The 20,296-nt window shown below is 39.8% G+C and overlaps 2 protein-coding genes across 5 annotated transcripts; both read left to right on the forward strand.

Moving 5' to 3' along the window:
- The first annotated feature begins 360 nt into the window (after positions 1–360).
- On the forward strand, positions 361–4,080 carry sft2d2a (SFT2 domain containing 2a). 2 transcript variants are annotated; one of them, XM_020080757.2, is made up of 8 exons: positions 361–521; positions 611–700; positions 1,423–1,508; positions 2,282–2,363; positions 3,289–3,324; positions 3,447–3,505; positions 3,592–3,621; positions 3,730–4,080. In XM_020080757.2, the coding sequence occupies exons 1-8, from the start codon at positions 456–458 to the stop codon at positions 3,767–3,769; spliced, it is 489 nt and encodes a 162-aa protein (XP_019936316.1). In that variant the 5' UTR covers positions 361–455; the 3' UTR covers positions 3,770–4,080. The 2 variants fall into 2 exon arrangements, with proteins under 2 accessions (XP_019936316.1, XP_069378542.1); XM_069522441.1 differs by lacking the exon at positions 3,447–3,505 and having other exon boundaries at positions 3,575–3,621.
- A 1,545-nt stretch (positions 4,081–5,625) lies between these two features.
- On the forward strand, positions 5,626–18,763 carry chd1l (chromodomain helicase DNA binding protein 1-like). Of its 3 annotated transcripts, none has more exons than XM_020080416.2 (25): positions 5,626–5,819; positions 6,000–6,112; positions 6,781–6,887; positions 7,142–7,253; positions 7,347–7,378; positions 8,143–8,224; positions 8,322–8,484; positions 8,641–8,796; positions 9,381–9,473; positions 9,555–9,651; positions 9,805–9,878; positions 10,068–10,178; positions 10,566–10,680; positions 12,021–12,174; positions 12,305–12,500; positions 12,736–12,881; positions 13,390–13,553; positions 15,305–15,504; positions 15,610–15,708; positions 15,817–15,887; positions 16,112–16,226; positions 17,429–17,537; positions 17,634–17,897; positions 18,080–18,161; positions 18,472–18,763. In XM_020080416.2, exons 1-25 carry the CDS (start codon positions 5,717–5,719, stop codon positions 18,592–18,594), a joined length of 3,081 nt encoding a protein of 1,026 aa, XP_019935975.2. In that variant the 5' UTR covers positions 5,626–5,716; the 3' UTR covers positions 18,595–18,763. The 3 variants fall into 3 exon arrangements, with proteins under 3 accessions (XP_019935975.2, XP_069378543.1, XP_069378544.1); XM_069522442.1 differs by having other exon boundaries at positions 17,634–17,894; positions 18,077–18,161; XM_069522443.1 differs by having other exon boundaries at positions 5,665–5,805; positions 17,634–17,894; positions 18,077–18,161.
- The last annotated feature ends 1,533 nt before the right edge of the window (positions 18,764–20,296 follow it).

Genomic DNA, 20,296 nt, shown 5'->3' on the forward strand with positions numbered 1-20,296 from the left:
ATCAGATCAGTAGAATGTGTGCCTCGGTTTAAAAAGCATTTTCTGTGATTACCACTATCACATTTTATTTTATAGAGCAAAAGTTTTATTAAGTTTTATTATTATTATTATTATTATTATTGGAGAATCAACACAAAAGTAATTATGCAAAATATATAAGAGTAGTCACAACAACAGACTGCATTTTATAGCATTGGCAGCTTTTATTTTTGATTTATGCTTTGATTCGTTGCAGAAAAAAGAAAAGCGGAAAAAGATCAGAGTGAGACCTCCTGCTGCTGCTCGGCTCAGGTGTGACACACCGGAAGTGGTGCACCTGTCCAGGTGAGCCGCCTCCAGACGAAATTTGACGCTGCTGCTCTTCATCACAGTTCAGAGGGAAACTGCGTATTTTCTCCGTCTCCGCAGGAAATCAAGTTGTTTCTCGGCTCAGCGGATTTAAAGGATCTTCGGGGATGGACAAACTGAAGTCTGTCCTCAGCGGTGAAGAGGCGCGTAGAGATGATCGAACCGTCTTAGAGGTAAAGGTGACCCGCAGCTGTAGCTGACAGTATTTACAATGAGATCTCAGCTGACTCACTGTGACTTGTCCCCGGCTCTGCTCCTGCAGACTGTGAACGAAGCCTCCACTTTGGGCTGGACCACACGGATCAAGGGATTCGTTGCCTGTTTTGTGGTGGGGGGCGCGTGCACGTTGCTGGTAAGGATGTGCATGTGATCGTCTCTGTAGTGCAGCACTGGGGATCGCAGGGTAACTCACGATACATGGCCCATGGTAACGGTAATATCACACTACAGCGATCTGGGATGATCGAGATATTCAAATATAATCATGTAACGATACATTCTGATGTCTGTCAAACTGCAGAAGAATAAAAAGTGGGTTTGATTATTTATTCACTGACATTTTGGGTCAGTTTCACTGAGTTTAACCCAAACTGAGATGAAACAATGTACGATAAAGCTCATCAAGTCTTATCTTAGTGTCTCTTTAGTCCTTAACAAACACACTGTAACTTGATGTCCACACGCGCCATCATTCCACTGCAATAACCACTTACTCGTCCACATATATGTATATATATATGTATATTTGTATTAACATAACTAAACAACTAAAAATCAATGTTTGAAATCATATCTCATGAGTTACGATGACCATATATGCGGTATGTATTTAGTCCTACCACTAATCTGTCGTGATCTACTCCGGGTGTGTTATTCTGCTCCGTGCAACAAGGAAGGGCTCAGGTGGAGGTGACATTACTGGTTCTTCTTGCTCTGAAGAATGTTGAGGCAGTGCCGTTCATTCTTTGAACGTCTTGAACCTGTCGCTCAGGCTGCTGCAGCTGACAGATGGAAACATGTTGTTAGATTCACCATGTGTGACCCACAGGCTTCTCTGTCCTGTCTGTGTTGCAGGGAGTGTGTTTGCTCTTCCTCCCCAGGATTGGACTCACGCTCTTCATCGTCTTTTACACTTTTGGAAACATATGTGCTTTGGGCAGGTCAGTGTGCACAATGATACCCTGCAAGGACTCAGAGCATCAATGTCAGCAGTATATTCACTTTTACTATAAACTGTAGGGCTGGGCAATAAAACAAGACCAATAACAGGGTGCAATATATTTTTCAATAGCTATACAACTAAGGTTCAATACAACTAAGGTTCAATACAACTAAGGTTCAATACAGATATATCTCAATAAAGTGCTTATGCATTGTGTCGGCACAGTGAGGAGGTACATCACTTATCTAACTCAGATTTTTCCAAATATTTAGCTCTTTATCAGTGTTTGTCGTTCTCTGCTGATAAGGACAAGTATAAAACTGTAATCTTCATTCAGAAGCAAAAATCTGTCTTCAAACTTAAAGGCAAGGCAGTTTAAAAACATCAGACAGCATTTAAAAAACAGTTTAAGATCAGAAAGCACTGTTAAAAACAATTTCAAGCTAAATTCATTAAAAACAGTAGAATGTACGAGGTAAAGAGATTAAAAGAGGTACATGAAATAAAAATGATAAAATCTGTATAAAAATGTAAAATTAAGTTAGAGTTAAATAATACAAATACAATAAAAATAGATTCAAATACAATAATGGTATGACCATGTCCATTAAAATTAAAAAATAAGCATTGAGAAATAATAATGTGTGTTATAATCATCGATATCTTCATCTTCAATTTTCAGCCATATTGTCCAGTCCTAACATAAACTTTAAAAAGTATTTCCTATTTTCATGTTAACACATTTGTTAACGTGTGGCCCCTGTTCTACAGCACCATGTTTCTGATGGGGCCACTGAAGCAGCTGAAGAGGATGTGTGACAAAACAAGAGCACTGGCCACCGCTATTATGATTGTAAGTGCACAAAGCTAATGTTGATTTTCTTTCTGTTTGTGCTCCATTAGACCCTCACACTGAAATGAGTTTTCCTCTGTCGGTATCAAATATACGCAGCCTTATTTTACCCTCAGTCTTTTACACTTCTTCTATAAAGGAAATTAAAAAGGAAAATGTTGTGGCATTCAGCAGTGTTAGGAAAACTAAGAATTGTATGTCCTTTTTTTTTATTTTTGCAAGAAATATACTCAAGCAAATCACACATGAAAATGAAACCATAAGAAAGTGATTCCAGTTAAAATGTTTGTCAGTTCCTGATAAAGATGGATTAAGTTACCGCCAAAAATAAAGGTGTTTTTTCCCTGATGTGTCCCTGCGTTAATTAGCATATAGCTAAAATACTTAGTGTCTTGTGCTTACACAGTACAGGGTAATGTTGGACAGATTGTAAAGAATGGCACTATATGGCATGATGAATTGAAAGAAAGAGTTTGAGTCGCCAGAATTTTCACATACTTACAACTTAAATCTGTTTTTAAAACACAAGTTTCCATAGAGTCTAAAACAATATTAATAATGAATGAATGAAGGGAGCAGCGTCAGCGAGGGAGTGGTCTGTGTATTGCATGCACAGACATGGGTGTGGTGAGGTTGATACACTCATACACATGGAATATAATACAGCCAGTTATTGCCTGAGCCCCCCAAAATACCTTGAAATTCTCCTGATCATAAAATATTGAATAAAAAAATTAAGCAATTTTGATACTGGGATTCTCCCCTAGCCTTACGGCCCTCACAGGACAAGCTGTGTAGATAATGAATGGATGTAATTTTGATAATACAGTGTTGGAAACCATTACCAGATGATGGGGAACCATTAATAAGTATCTACTACCAGAAAGTCCAGGTTGTTGATAACATGTCTCATTCTTTGCTGTAGACCTGCCTGGTGTTGACTCTCTGTGCAGCTTTCTGGGTAAGTGAGCTACAAACAAAAAGAAAAGCTTTGTTATGTTAACAAATCATTTGTACACAATTATCTGTGTTATACTGTTTTGTATAAGTCCAGTGTTTCATTGCAGTGTTGTTTTCTTACAGTGGAAGAACTTTGGACTTGCTTTGTTATTTTGCATCTTACAAGTCTTGTCATTTGCCTGGTGAGAATTTCTCTTTGAGTTTTTAACTGATGGCTTCAAGTCTGAATTTCCTGTCAGTGTGTGACACAGGTGTGTTTTGTGTCCAGGTACAGTCTGTCATACATCCCATGTGTGAGGTTTGTCATTTTAATACCCTTCATCCAAATCAGCTGCATGAATGGTCACAATCACAATGCCCCTCAGAGCCTCGTCTGCACATCTGATTCATGTGCGTTTCTTTCCAGGGAGGCCATAATGAGGATGTTGGCGGTCTGCATGAGATGAGCTGCGTCTTCATGCTGAAGCCTGAGGCTGGATGAAGTGAAATGGGCGTGTCCTTATTGATGTTATTATTATATATTATTATTCTGCTTCAGAGTCTGTGACTCTTACCGCTGCTCAGCCCTCCTCTGTTAATACATCACATGTTTTTATCTCCAAGTATGTCTCTTTTTCCTCTTTTAATTTAATTGATTCATTTTTGCTATGAATTACTATGTTATTGATGACTCCAGTTTAGACCAGGTTTTACATGTGGGCATATTTTGTAATATATGTAAATATTTGTAATAAATGATTGTTAATGGTTTTGTTAATTACTCCGTCAACTTCATTATTTCCATCACTGAGAGGAATACATTTAAGTACAGGAAATATATTCAAGTATGAGTTTAAAAGATCAATAATTAAAGTGCTGTAACAGAGTAAAACATGTATATCCAACATGCTTACAAAATGTTTTTTTATTATTGCTATTTCATACTTTCACAAGTTAAAATTATATATCAAGCAAGGCTATGAACTTGAAAATGTGTCAAAGGGAAGATCAAGTCAGTTCATAGCAAAATAAAGACTGGCTCATGACGGTCAGTTAGAGGTGATTAACATTTATGTTTTACTTATCTGCAATCTAAAACCTTGTTCTTATTTTAATGACAGTATGTTAAAGACTGAAGCTCCATGATATTCACAATAAAAGTATAAAATATATAAAAGAAGTGACTGATTTTAGCTTCTCAAGAGATTTATTTTTACATTGACTTTTATTATCCAGTGTGTTTGCTGAACTGTTGCTCTTATGTTTATATCATTCATAAAATGTGTTCAGTCTTACAAAAATAATTTATTAAAGTTTCATTTTTATTTTTACTTTATAGGCCAACAATTAAAAGCACTATAATTTTGAAGAATGGGCTCGAATCCTGTTGAGCTGTTGTCTGAAAGACTTTACAAGACTGTACTAATCCATTATACTCTGGAAACTTTGGAGCAAATTTCCTAAGAGGCAATACTGGGGATGGCTGCATATTGTAAATGGAAAGAGTTACGACCTTACCTAAAAAAAAAAGGCCAAGTGATATAAAGTCCCAGAACCTTTTATTTATTTATTTATTTATTTATCATTATCAACAAATCACACAAAAGACCCCAGTCTACACTGAATAAATATTCCTAGTAGGTCTTGTCTGTGTAAATACTTGATAAACATTATTTATGTTCGCTTACTCTACTTTTATATTATGTTTATGTATTTTGTATTTAGGTTGTGTGAATTAAATTAATTGATTCTTCTTCATGAAAGAAAACATTCGTACAGGAAACATCCACATTTATGCACCTACACATGTATTTACAGAGCACATTAACATATGGTCACTGTTTTGTTAAATGGCAAAAATGTCTCCATCTTACTCTGTGAAGTGCCTCAGAACATGAAGGACAAAAATATGATATAAGTAAAAAAGTTGAATTAACATATGGACATAGAAATACAGAATTAAACAATTCTACAATACAGAAATAATTTAAATGTACAAATGTTGAAATAAATGAATTAGGAAATTGATAAATAAATGTGTACAAAATAAAAAATAAAATAAAAGCAAATAAATTAATAAATAGTGTAGAATTTGATTAATAAATTAATAAATGTATGAAGTAAATGCAAAAATAACACATTGGAGAAATATGTCAATAAATAAATGTAGAAATGAATTAATAAATAAATGTAGGAATATTTATTTCATTAATCAATTCATTTTTTTACATACATCGAGACCATGCATGTTGTGATTCGACACAAATACAAATAAGAATGAATTTGAATTGAACTGGCGCGCGACTTTCCCTCGCACTGTCACGTGACGCAGTCAGGAAGTGTAGCCGGACGTCACAACAACAGACGACTTGCCTGCACATGTCTGACTGCAGTGGTCCTGTCCCCGTGGAAACATGTCCGACTTCTTGTTGAGGATTCAGTCCAGCGTGTCAGAGAAGAAGAAGAAGAAGAAGAGTCCCGTGTCCCGGAGTGAGCTGCAGAGGTGCGGGCTCACAGGTACAGGGGCTCGTTACCTTAGTAACGCAAGTCTGTTACTTCCGTGTAGCTTCGTTCACTCACAGGTTTGAGCCGCTGAGTTGAAACTAGTGTAACTGTACTTTGGTCTAGTCTCCTTCATGTCCTGTCATGGTCTACATGTGTGACTCAGCAGTGGTGAACTGTCCCGCTCTCTCTCAGGGATCCAGCTGAGGAGCTACCAGCTGGACGGTGTGCAGTGGATGACCCAGTGTCTGCAGAGCCAGCAGGGATGCATCCTGGGAGATGAGATGGGTTTGGGTAAAACCTGTCAGGTGTGTGATCCATCAGTCACTAACTTTAAGTTGTCATAGTGATGCATAACTGTGTTTTAAACAGATATGACTCATAGGAAACTTCAGTGGTAGTAAGGATGTAGATATAATTGTGATTTTCCGTCAGTTTGAAAAGTTTAGTGGCTGTTCCTGGATTCATGACCCAGGCTCTGTTCCGTTTAATCATGACAGTGTGGCAGTGAGCCGCAGAGCACAGCAGGATGCTGACAGTGAAGGAGTTCAGCCAACGATATTTTATGTGTATTATTTTCACCTAATATGACTTGAAATGTCTTCTATAAAAAGTAAACCTGCCCTGATTCATAGGTCAAATAGAATTTATCTTTTACTCATTCAACAAAAAAACATTCAGCAACTATTTCATTCTTAAAGCAGATATTCCAAACATTTCCTAGTTTCTGTTATAGTGTGTGTGTGTTGAAGAAGCTCTGTCTGAAACTGTGTGAATTAGTGAATGTGGCCTGTAGTGTAAAGTGCTAAATATATCTGTGTACCATGGATCAATAATTCATGGACCTGTAGCTTGTTTCCAGAACAAAAGTCAACTACTGAGTTGGTCAGTTGAACTTAATTGTCTTTAACGCATGTGTCATAAATAGCACAGGCACTTTTATCCCCTGACTCATAATTGAAATTTGTCCCTTCAGACGATCTCTCTGCTGGTGTACATGTCAGGAGCTCTTGGGAGTGAAGGTCCGTTTTTAGTCCTGAGCCCACTCTCTGTCGTGGAATACTGGAGAGGAGAACTGGAATGGTACTGTCACATTTACCTGTGATTCTACATTATTTAAAAATTGTATTTAAATTATGAATCATTATCAATCTCAAACGACAGTCCCAAACACAGATATGTGGATAATTTTTTCCTTTAGGTTCCGAGCATTGACACATTTAATTAATAAATGAAACAATGGACACACTACATTAAAGTGCCAAGTCTTAGCTTTAATTTGAATGGGTGCTGTACTGTATGTAAAAGTTAAATTCTCCACTCTCTGCTGGTTGCAGCTTAGCCCCCTCTCTGACTGTGCTGTGTTACACGGGAGACAAAGAGAAACGAGCTGAGCTTCAGAGAGGAACAGATACACAGGACTTCCATGTTCTTCTCACTACATATGAGGTCTGTGGCTGTTTAGTGAAAACAAAATGACCTAAAGTTTCATCTGTATTAAAACTGACATGTTTTTTTTTTTTTTCATCCTGTGATTTCCAGCTCTGTCTCAAAGATACCTCATTCCTGAAACGGTGAGTGTGATCTGTTACACAACTACCAGCAGGAATTTGAAATAAGAAATGGTTGCTTCCCTGCTTGACAAATATTGAACCAAGCAAATCCTGCATGAACCAGTTGTAGGAACAAATGAAATGAAATTATTGATGAATGAATTCGTTAAGTAGACCTCAACATTTAATTTGCATATAAACTAGAATGACACACAGGAGAGCACAGACCTCCGCCAAGGCCCCAGCAGTCCCCTGAAATTGAATCAAGCTGCACTTAATTTCACACGCTCGTAGATTTCATTTACCTAAATGTGCATGATTTATTTAATCAAGTGCCATGAATCCTTCCCTGGGAAAATAAATCACAATTTTCATGGTTCAACACTAAAATGTAATGGATTCTTCCCTGACCAATACCACATCCTTCCACCAAGTTATGTTGAATGTGTTCAGTTGATATTGTGTATCCTGCTTACCAAAAAACAATCACAGATACAAACCAAAAAACAAACTGACCTCGGTGGAGGTAATTATTAACAGTCATTACCTTTATTATCTTTCTTCATTTATCGCATATGATCTGGCCCTTGTTACCTTGGAGTTCATAAGTGTAATAGTACATGGGATGAACATGTAACTAACATGTTATCACATCTTTTGTTCATTAAGATACCGATTAAACAATTAATGTCATTATATGTGATGTTTTATTCAAAGCGATAGATATGATGAATTTTCATGGGTTGACTCAGTGTGTCCACGCACTGTCACATTCTGTTTCCCAGGTGGAAGTGGAAGGTGCTTGTGGTAGATGAAGCTCATCGATTAAAGAATCAGAAGTCATTATTGCACACAACTTTGACAAAGGTACAGTGTCAACTTTTTGTCTCCTTATTTTCCCCACTATTGGCCCTGTTTCTCCCTGACAAGGTGATTGAGTTTTTTTCCTGTATTTTTTCCATAGTTTTCAGTGGAGTTCACAGTCCTGCTGACAGGAACGCCCATTCAGAACAACCTGCAGGAGATCTACTCCCTGCTGAACTTCATTCAGCCCAGCATCTTCACCGCTGAGGAGACGGATGTCTTCGTCAAGTCTTACTCAAATGTACTACAACAGCCTGCTCTTGGTATGATGCATACTTATCCTGTCAAAATGTTTGGATTACATTCAGCAAAATTTGTTATCGGCTCGAAAAAAATGATTTGCTATTTACTTGATGTGTACAGAGAATTCTGAACTTGCTCAACACTGGTCTACTGTGTCGCTGTGTCTCTGTTTCCAGCTGCTGAGCTGCAGAGCGTCCTGGAGCCTTTCCTGCTTCGTAGAGTCAAGTCAGAGGTAGCTGTCGATCTGCCGAAGAAGACGGAGCTGCTTATGTACCATGGCATGTCGGCTCTGCAGAAAAAATGCTACAGAGCCTTTCTGATGAAGGACCTGGGTAAGACTCTGTCAATTGTAAATCATGGTAGGATGCTGCAGAGTCTATGAGTCATCATAAGCTGCTCTCAGACATTCGCTGAACTCAGGAGAAATATTAGGAGTGTCTGTATGTGAGAACGTATATCAGGTGCTCTGGACTTTCTCCTGCCAGCCCCCTAAGAACTCCAGAGAAGTCTGAGTGAGCCCATCAGAGGATAGAGCAGGATAATTATCTGCAGGATTCACCATGAACAGATAATGATGTTTCTAACACGCAAAAAACAAAAAAATGAAAACAACATAAATAGCTCATGATGAAAAAGTGGAGCCATATGTGTAGAAGACAAAGAGCGTTTAGTGATGATGACTGATGCAGGTGTTGATGTGCTGTAAACATAAACTTGTGATGTCTGCATCAGAATTTATACGTCATGTCCTGCCTGCTGCATGCTGTACCCAGACACCACCCCTCACCTTAAGGCTCCACAGAAATTCCTGTTGTTTTGAATGTATCTGTCCGAGACAAGCTCCTGCTGCGTCGTTCTCATGTTAAAATCTGAAAACAGCTGTAGAGCTTTCTCTTTTCTGAACCTGCGATTTCAGTGGCTTTTGAAAATGAACAAGGCAGCAAGAACCGGCTGATGAACATCTTGATGAACCTGAGAAAGTGTGTGGACCATCCGTACCTGTTCGATGGTGAGATGTGTGAAAGAGACAGATCATAGTCATTGCAAATATAGACGCATGTTTTATACATGAAGGGTTTGTTTTGTTCAGGGCTGGAGCCTGAGCCTTTTGAGATGGGGGAGCATCTTATCAAAGCCAGTGGGAAACTTTGCCTCCTGGACAGCATGCTGACCTACCTACACAAAGGGTTAGTCAAGCTGCCTGTTGTTTGTCTCCACCTGCTGGCAGTGATGTCCAAGTCTGACTTCTGTAACTTTGAAACCACGTGAACTAGATGCTGGCACAATGTACTGATCACTTGGTGCACTTAATTGTGCATTTTTCTTGTTTGTGGGTGAAGAGGCCATCGGATCCTGCTGTTCTCTCAGATGACCAGGATGCTGGATATTCTTCAGGATTACCTGGAGTACAGAGGTGAAACCTCACTCACTGAAATTTAACTGTCTCATGTTGCAGTGATTTGATCTTGAACATGCATCTTAATAGTCCAGTCCTTTTCTCATCCTGCTTGACTTCTAATTATTGTTTGGCAAAATTGTTCTTGAATCCATTTCCTGTTTCCCTCCACAAACAAAAGCTGAATTGAGTTTGTTTTCTGTTCAGGTTACAGCTATGAACGTCTGGATGGGTCGGTCCGAGGGGAAGAACGAAATCTGGCAGTGAAGAACTTCAGCAGCAATGAGATATTTATCTTTCTTCTCAGCACTAAAGCAGGTGACTGAAGAATAAACTCTTGATTTAACTTACAGTGAGTTGTAATACCTCATTACAGGTCTGTAGATAACACAAGTTTTATTAAGCAGCGACTGAGCTGCACCTGAAAGCTTTTCTGCGTATGTACATCTACAGTTTTTGTAAGTAGCGGAAAGTAGAGAGGAAAGGGGAGTGATCACACAGAGATAAGAGCTGCCACAGGATGAAACACTGCTGTGACTTAGAGCAGCTCTCTCTTCTCTCTTCTTCCTGCACAGTGTGAAAGTCTCAGCTGATCACTTTCAGTGCATGTTTCTGTAACATGTATAAATGCATTGCTCCACCTGTAGAATGTATTGTAAGTCACAATTGTGCAATGTTGTCAGTCATGGTGCTCTGTCTTTGCAGGGGGAGTGGGCTTGAACCTTACAGCTGCTGACACAGTTATTTTCATGGATAGTGACTTCAACCCTCAAAACGACCTGCAGGCTGCGGCACGCTGCCATCGGATTGGTCAGAACAGGTGAGGTGTAAGAAAGTGACTGTCTTGTAGTTTTCATTTCCAACCAACATTTCTCCCTCTGGAGACACTAAAGGTTCTATGAAGCTGTTTTCCCATGCAGTGGACAAAAATACGAGAACAAAAATTTTAAACAAGGGACAGGGAGTTAGGAAGAGGAGGGCATTTAACAAACAGGAAATGTCTAAGGAAAGATAATTTTAAAATCCAGCTTTTTTGAAACATTCTATTAAGACCCTGTTCAGAAATCCTGAGTGATCCGATATCAAGTGTTCAACGCTAAGTACAGGACCGATCGCACCCAAATTCGTCCTGAGATCCGTTCATACAAACCACATGCAGAGGTGGTCAGAGATGCATGTGACCACATTCTTTGAGTTGTGTAAACGCAAACGTGTACCGCAGACCCAGCTGACGTCCTCTGACCCACCACAATTTTACAATTAACCAAACATACTTTTACTCTTCTCATTGACCATATGTTGATTTGTTTGTGGCCTCATAGGTTAAGTCTTTCTTCACAGCAAGGCTGCAAGAGCTTCCCACTGTCCCTCCTGATGCTTTTTCTCTATCGCTCACACAGACACACACAAACTCAAATGACAAAGAGACATTGTTATCAGACACATCTGTACACTCTGTAAACTGGGTAAAAGCAACATATTTAGTCTTTGCCAACAGAAATGATGTACATGATTATTTTCATATAGAGTGGAGAAGTGAGATCCAATCACAAGTGGTCACAGGAGACACATTAAAGATTCAGCATGTAGAATTCAGTGATATCTAGAGGTGAAGTTGCATTTTGCAGCTGAATACTCCTCACCTCACCCTCCCCTTCCCAACATGAAAACCTGTGGTGAACTTCAGTTGTCATGAAAACTCAAAAGCTTTTAGTTTTTCCAGTTTGGACGAGAGTAAAAAACATGGCGGCCTCCACAGAGAGGACCTGCCCTCCATGTAAATATAAAGTTTTTAAATATAAAGGGCATTCTATGGTAAAGAAAACAACAATTCATATAATTTAGATGAAACACACCAGTGAAAACATCACTAGGATTATTTTATTTTTCAGTTTCTGCCAAAAATCCCTTTCACCTAAATCTTACACACTGAACCTTTAAGGACACATTTTAAAGTTAGGTGTGATCAGACAAACAGAGCTCTCAGGGCTCTCGGATATCTCAGGATGGATTTTAATTCCAGGTCTGAACAAGACCTAGTCTCTGCAGCTTTGATATCAACCATTCTTTTTTAACATCCTCTCTCATAAATGCCCTAACTGACCAACCTAAATTACTGGAGAAGCCCTTTACTATTTGATTGACTGTAACTCATTACAGGCCTGTGAAAGTGATCCGCCTCTTGGCAAGACACACTGTGGAGGAATTAATGTACTCTCGAGCTGTGTCAAAGCTGCACCTCACCAAGGCTGTCATTGAAGAAGGTCGTTTCTCTTTACTGGATCAAGTTCAGTCAGCCGCTGCAGGACTCAAGGTTTGTGAACTTTGATCACCATAATCTCTTTTCTTTGAATCCTGCAGTCCCTAGTTCCTGTGTTCACATTTCTAAACTCCTCCAGTTGTTTTCATCACTTCTTCTCGCTCATATTTCCTGCCCCATGTAGCTCAGTGAGATCTTGAAGTTTGGGGTAGATAAGCTTCTATCAACAGAAGAGAGCACTGTACAGGATGTGAAACTCGAGAAAATCCTCGGTCCAACGCGTAACGGCCAGTGGGTGGATGATGACGACTCCACCGCGCTCATAGAAGATGAAGAAGAGAAGAAGGAGGACAGCAGCAGCTCTGAATTTGACAGACAGAGTATGTTTTACCACTTCAAAGTCTCTAATAACTCTGGCTTTGATTGCGTGTGCAGAGTATTCAGTTCACTTGGTGGTATTCTCATTCATATCTTGGTGTAAATGTTTCAGTTTTGTCAGCCGGAAAACATAACCACACATATAAGCACGCCACATATTTAATCTACTCGGGTTACAAAACTTACTCTGCTAGAGATGAATAATCACACTCACTGTTGTGCTGTCCCATCTTACAGGCCACATGTACTACTTTGAGGGGAAAGACTACAGTAAGCTGCCCAGCGCTGATGACCACAAGAGCTTTGCACGTTTGATGGAGGAGCAGCAAGATGAGTTTCAGAGAGCTGTGGGAGAGGGACGAGCTCTGCGACGCAAAACTGGAGTAAGATTCTGTCACCTTTACTTTCAACTGAGGGGGAAGTACACATTTTTAAATTGAAAACATTTCATCTTTTTTGTAGATAGAGAGGATATAGCACTGTTGTTTTTTTTTACCGCAGGTCCATAATAAACCAGAATGGACACCAGTAGCCTTCAAAAGGCCCAAGTCCCATTAAATTCTATCAAGCTGCACCAAATTTCACACACACAGATTGATTTCCTTAATGTGACAGTTTTTTTCCATGAAGATACATAAATTATTCTATACACGATGTAAAAGAAGTCCTGGATATGTCCTTTTGTTTAAGGCAAACATTTTGAGGCAAGTTCTTTTTTGTCTGGTTTGCAGTGCCACTGTAACTTTGTACCATTTCAACATTCACCTCAGCAGTTTATCATGTCCACAGCTAAAATGAATGCAGTCTGAGTCTACAGTTACTGTCAACAGTAACATTTCACATGAATATCTGTGCAGCTGTGACGGTTGTATTTTCTGTGTTGGTACCCAGGCTTTACTCTCAGTAGCTCTTGGGATTCCAACAAGGAAGAGGAAACCTCTTACTGAGGAAGAGCTGGAGCTGAGGCAGCAGAGGAGGCAGGAGGCTGCAGCCAAGAGAGCCAAAGTTCAGCAGGATATGAAGAAGGAACAGCAAAAGGAAAAATACAAGAAAAAGTAAAGATCTGTGAATCAACACCAACATTTTTCATTTGATTTGGGGCCAAGCACAGAACAGTGCGATGACTCCAATGTTCCCTTAAAGTTAGGCTTGGTAATCCTGGAAAAGTTCTTAAGAGCAGGCTAGACAAAAATCACACCCCCTCGTCAAGCTACGTCCCCAAAATACATGAACGTGCACTGTCTGACAACTGTTTGACGACTTTTCCATGACTTGTTCTTCAGCAGTGTATAGCAAGTTCCAGACATTAAAGTCTGGACCTAATTGTCCAGACTTTCTTTGGAGTTTGTCTTTAACACATGAACAACACAGTAGGAGATTCTCCACTCAGATGCATTGACAACAAAACAGAAAGCTCTGGAGCAGCAGGCAAGAGCAGGAGGTAACATAAATTCTGCTGCGGAGATCATTTACAGCACATCACCAGCCATGGGCTCATTGGGACATTCTCTGGAGTCTTTACTTGGGGGCTGGCAGGAGAAATTGTGGCAAAAGTCTGACATTTGCTTTCTCACATACAGCCCCTCCAGATAATCTCCTGATGTTATACAGAGCTTAGTGCACGTCTGAAACCAGCTTGTGTCTCTCTGGTTTGTGAAGACTCTAGTCATGTGCAGTGAGAGCACAGGGAGGCAGGTTGGTGAGTGATAGACAGGTACTCCAGTGAATCATTTCTCAATGAGATAAAAAGCATAATATTTGAGGGCCTAAACCTGCTCAAACTGTGCATGGCAAAAAGCCTCCCCCTAACAGTTTAAAATTCAAAGGCCCTGCTTTAACTTGGCCCCACATGTCTGAAATTTGGGAGACACATCTTTTAGGCCAAGACTTAAAACAACCCAATAGGAAATCTGCCATTTTTAATTTATTGGTTAAATAATTTCCAACTCCTCCCAGGGCATTAATACAATTGACTTCAGATTTTTCAGTCTAACCTAAAGAATGGTTTTCAGTTTCATCAGCAGTGCTTGTAGGTGTAGGTTTGGTGTTTTTTAGATGAAACAGGATGTACTTTATAATTGCCCTGTACATGGTTAAATCTGTACCAAACTTCATATGTCTGTTAAGAGTCTCGGCCTAAACAAAAAAAAAATTATATAAAATATAATAAATAAAAATTACCAGTCTCACTCACGGTGCAACTTAGTGGCACCAGGAAATAACAGCTCTCTCTCTCCTTCAGATCTGGTCAGAAAAACTTTCATTATGACTATTGTGAAAATTTAAAAATTGTAACTGACTCATTCAGATCATGTGTAAGCATGAGAGCTCAGCTCGGGAAAATATGTACTGGCCAATTTTGAATAATCATAGCTCCTCCCTCTAGCAAATAAAAAAGTTATAGTTTGTAGACCAGCCGGTTCCTGAGTTTTCATCCAACAGTGTGTTTTCAGAGCTGCTGCTGATTTGAATACACACCGTAGTCTAGAAACTGTTGGAACTCAGCCCCACATCATCAGAACTCACATTTAATACAAGTCCAGGCCTGAAGACAACGACAGGTCAAATTTCAGTCTTGTTCACAGTGCCACCTACTGAGAATAGGAACAGTCAATTTCTAACGCTCACATTTTAGAAAGAAGAATCCATGACAACAGTCTGCTCCTTCGTGCATAATCCAAAGATTTTTGGGTTGTTTCACACTAACACTGACACAACATCTACACCTTCCCTTGAAATGCACAAATGTGCGGGGCCCTTCAATGCTGCTCGCAACTGTAATTTGAAGTTTTTCTTAATCCTGCAGAATGGCATGGTGGGAGTCGTGTGGCTACAGATCACTGTGCCTGCAGTCTGTGGACAGTGAAGAAGAAGAAGAGGAGGAAGAGGAGGATGATGGCAGCTTATGTTCCACAGACTCTGACAGCACGGCTATCCACTATGTTCTGGGGGATGTTACTCATCCACATGCTGCTCAGGGAGACGCCATCATTGTCCACTGTGTCGGTGAGATCTCTGAGATACCATAGCAACATGCCAGTTTGTACGACAGACTGACGAATGGAAATGTTTTCTTGTCAGTCTCGTATTAATCAAAGAAATGATGTGTAGATGACTCAGGCTGGTGGGGCAGGGGAGGCTTGTTTACTGCTCTGGAGCTGAGATCTGATGAACCACGGAAGCAGTATGAGTTGGCAGGCGAGATGAAAGGTGAGATTGGCCTTGAAAAGAAAATTAATACACGTACCAGTTTCATTTATGGGCTCTGGTTGAGAATGAAGCCGACAAACCAAAGTGTGAACATATTATTTGTCTCAGATTTGGACCTTGGCAACGTTTTGCTCTTCCCCATCGATGACAAACAGTCCAGATTGGACGGTCAGGATCAAGTAGGTTCTTTTTTAACGAAACCTACACTGCATTTAGACTGCATAAAACTGCTGCCTGGAAATGCAGGCTTGTTTCATGATGGAAGCTGCTTCTTTGCAGAAGTAGTGATCAACAGTTTAGAGTTTGGGTTTACGTGTGGTGAAATTGTGGCAGCAGGCTAAGAAACTGAGTGATCATAAGATTAAGACTCAAACTGTGTCAACTTCCTTCCTTGTCTCCTCAGTTGGCCCTGATAGTGTCTCAGCAGAGAAACAAAGCCAACAACTTGTCTGGGATCCTCCTGACAGCTCTGGACGAAGGTCTGAAGAAGATTTATACTGCAGCCAAAAGACACAAGGGTACAGTAAAGCACTGAATATTAAAACACCAGAACCCTTTTTCATATCCCCCTTTAAATTGACAAGACATTTTAACATCATGTCATCCATGCTAAAATAATCTGCTGATTCTCCACTAACATGCTGATAAAGACATGACAGGTGAATACAGTAAAACAATGCATTAAGAGTATTGTACTGGAAAGTTTGCTGTATCTAAGTGCTATGATGTGGACATTTCTGGCTCAGAGATGTGAAAAAACTAATTTTGAGAAAAAAAGACCTGGAAAGATATTTTTTATTGGAAACTAAAGTTTACTGCACAAGATTGGACAGGAGAGAGCAATCTTTATAATGTTACATGTGATGACACGGTGCAGTGATCTTGTTCCAGCATGTTGTGTTTAAGAACCAACTCCTGGTAAATTCAGGAGAACTCCACAGATGAGAAAAGACGAGTAAAGAAAGCACTTGAATGTGCAGTTTGGATGTTTACTTCCCATTAGTTTGAAAGAAGACATTATGGAAGCAAAACCTCAAAATTGACCAGTGCCTGAAGAAACAATGTTTAAGCCTCACCTTAAAGGTCCTGTGTGTAAGATTTAGGTGAAAGGGAACTATTGGCATGTAGAATAATCCTCATGAGGCCCTTTATATTCAAATACTTTTGTATTTACATCGATGGGTACCTCTCTAATGTTTTTTAAATTAGTCCAGACTGGACAAACTAAACACCTTTTGAGTTTTTATGAAAATTAAAGGCTAACACAGTTTCTCTTTCATGTTTGGAAGGAGAGGGTGAGGTGAGGGGTGTTCAGCTGCAACATGAAACTTCACCACTAGATATCACAAAATTCTACACACTGTACCTTTAAGGCTCCAGCATATTATTATTGTTAGACTTGACTGACAAGATATGCAGGTCGCTATCGTGGAGACACTTGACAGAACTCAGACATTAGTGCAAACACACTTACTGAGGAACAGCACACACGAGAGGAATTCGAGCTGCACAGTAGAGAAACTGATGAGAACACCGTGCACTAAAATTAGCTTTACCTCTCAATAATTTCCACATTGGTGATGCAAACCTACTTTCAGTCACCCCACATGTAGGTCAACTTCAGTGGAACTCAAACATTAGAAATTCAGGAGGTTGCAATTAACATTCAGGCTAACCCTTCGTCATACTCACTCTTCCCTCTGTTTTTTTTACATCAAAGCAAGTGTTCATCTTCCTCGCATCGGTCACTCCACCAAAGGCTTCAACTGGTACGGCACGGAGCGACTCATCAGGAAGCACTTAGCCTCCAGGGGCATCCCCACGTTCATGTATCCTTTTTAGCAGAATCTACAAATATTGATATTTCTCAGAGTCTTATCTATTGAAAAGTTTGGAGTAATTTCCCTTTAACTTGACTCTGACAGATACTATCACAGCCGAGCTGCCAAGAATACTGCCTCGCCTCAGCCATCCACCTCTGCCACCTTGACGTCGACATCCTGCCGTGAACCACAGCTGTGTAACCCCAACAGGCTGACAAGTGAAACAGAAGCAGACACCCCTGGCCCCTCAGCTCCTGTTGGGAGCCCCGGCCCCACAGATCTCCCCAGTTTCATGTCGGGAGTCCATGTGTTTTTCTACAACCTCCCTGCATCAGAGAGAAAGAGGCTGGCCCGGTACCTTTTCACATATCCTTTCAGCCAGCGTTTTCTTCAGTTTGTAATTGTCAAAGGGTTTTAAAAGCAAATATTTCTAAGCAGGAGACATGTTTACACAGACGTTTTGTGTGGAGGGAAGGCTAACGGGTGAAATAGTCAGTTGTTATTACAATATAGTGTGAAAATGTCACTACTCCTTAACTACATTGCACTTATGATGGCGATGAGGAGGATATGATGAGTCCAGAGGTCACCCATATAGTTGCAGTGGTGGAGAATAGCATCCACTCACAGGTCTGTAGCATTTTGTCCTCTACTCGCTGAGCTCTTGATTTGAAACACCATACTTAAACTAAGGCTACATCCACACTGCTAGATTTTACTTTCAAAAATCATCACTGTTGCTGCGCTCATTCACTCAGTGTGGATCTAGCCTAAGAAAGCATGGATTCAACAAGATGTTGGAAAATGTTCCTTTGAGATTCTGCTTCATGTCGACATAATTGCATCACATCATTTCTGCCCAAAAACTTTTCAAGATTGTTTTCATCAAGCAGATGTAATGATGAAGGATTCATTTGTTTTATTTTACTGTGTGAACCAGGAGCTCCAGGATCTGGTGCATCAGTACACACAGGCCGTCCCCGTGCACAAGGCTTGGCTGGAGTCCTGCTTCTCCAAACAACGAAAAGTCAACACTAAGCATTTCACACATCAGCTCGAATAACACTATGATTCAGTGTTTCATCTCTTTTTTAATGATCAATGTTTCTTAATCATAATTGAACTTGGTTTGCTGCTTTAAAATGTGTTGAATGTCTTATAGTTACACAAGAGTTTATAATGATTGATGTATAAATGAAAGAAGCAGTAAATAAACAAACACCTCTGTGCTACTGCTGCTGTGTTGGTGTGTGTTGACTCTTCTGCCAAGTTCCATTCAGTCTGTAGGAAAATTAATCAACTAGGGTTTGTGTAATGAAACCACAGTTATAAATCCAGTGTGTGTGTGAGTGGCTAAACATTGTCAAGGGTAACTTTTGTGGACATATAATCTTGGATTGATTTCCTGGTGAGTTGAGCTAACTACTTCTACTAACCCCACCTTTATTCCTCCTCTGACCGTGGGACATTTCACCTTTGAACAGGCCTGGATCTAGACTGCTCAGATTGGGGGGACAATTAGAAAATTGGGGTGGACACAATAATAATAATTATAATTATTATTTCAATTAGAGAGAAGACTATAAGAACATAGCCTGTAGAGTTTACTAGTAGTTCAAACATGAGATATGAAAATGCCTGTGTGCTTTCTCACACCACTTACTTCTTCTATTAAAATCTTAACCTATTCTTCATGTGCAAATAATTTACGGTGCACCTGTATAGTGGTAATGTTTAAGAATTGACATGGTTTTACATCGTACATCATTCTAATACTGTCCAAATGGGGCTGGGTATTGCTTCTGAGTTCCCAAGTCGATTAGACTTCGTTTAACAATTCAATTTAATTCGATTTCCCATTTGATTCGATTCAATATAGATTCATTTAAGGATATGATATGATATGATAATAGATAAAATTAAGGTAGGGCTGCAACCTGCCACGCAAAGACTAGTGCCACCAAACTTTTTTGTGCCAAAGCACACTTCCAGGACGGAAGCTGTGAACAGACAATGCTGCAATTAAACACCACACTGAAGATTGATTTTTAATGATTCAGGTGTAATGAATTTAAAATATGTTAAAAAACAAGTTCAACAGCCCGGCTTGCTTTAGTACATGGACAAACTGTGAAGACTTGGACACTTGGTTTGGTTGTCCTCTGAGTAGTTATTCTTTAAGTATTAATGTGTATATACATGGAACAAACATAAAAGGTTAGTACATGGAAAGGTGATTTACATCGGACATAACAAAACACACCAGTCCACCAGTCCTCACCCATATCTTATCAAACACCCCTCCTCTATCTTCATTATGAAATCTCAGTCTCTCCAGGTGTAATGGGTTTGATGTCCCTTTCAACCATAAATCAGACAGAACCATTTTCCACACTCGCAAGATTCATTTTTTTGCAATCACAATTCCAAACAAAACAGCCTTTTTTCTGCACTTATATCTTTAAAAGAATGTCCTCCTACAAAGTGAGGACATTTTGGCCGGTCCCCACTTCTCTAAAGTGCTGTCTGAGGGTAAAGACCTGGTTTTAGGGTTAGGGTCAAGCTTTTAGTCTGGATGGTCAGGGGCTCGGCAATGCATTATGCCAATCAGTGCACTCACTAAGATAGAAGTACAAACGTGTGTGTGTGTGTATGTGTGTGTGTGTGTGTGTGTGTGTGTGTGTGTGTGTGTGTGTGTGTGTGTGTGTGTGTGTGTGATGATTGACCTTCCCAGGCCTGTGATGTCCCCATAAGGAACAGAACAT

The sequence above is a fragment of the Paralichthys olivaceus genome, chromosome 3 (assembly GCF_024713975.1).
Source record: "Paralichthys olivaceus isolate ysfri-2021 chromosome 3, ASM2471397v2, whole genome shotgun sequence".
NCBI lineage: Eukaryota > Metazoa > Chordata > Actinopteri > Pleuronectiformes > Paralichthyidae > Paralichthys > Paralichthys olivaceus.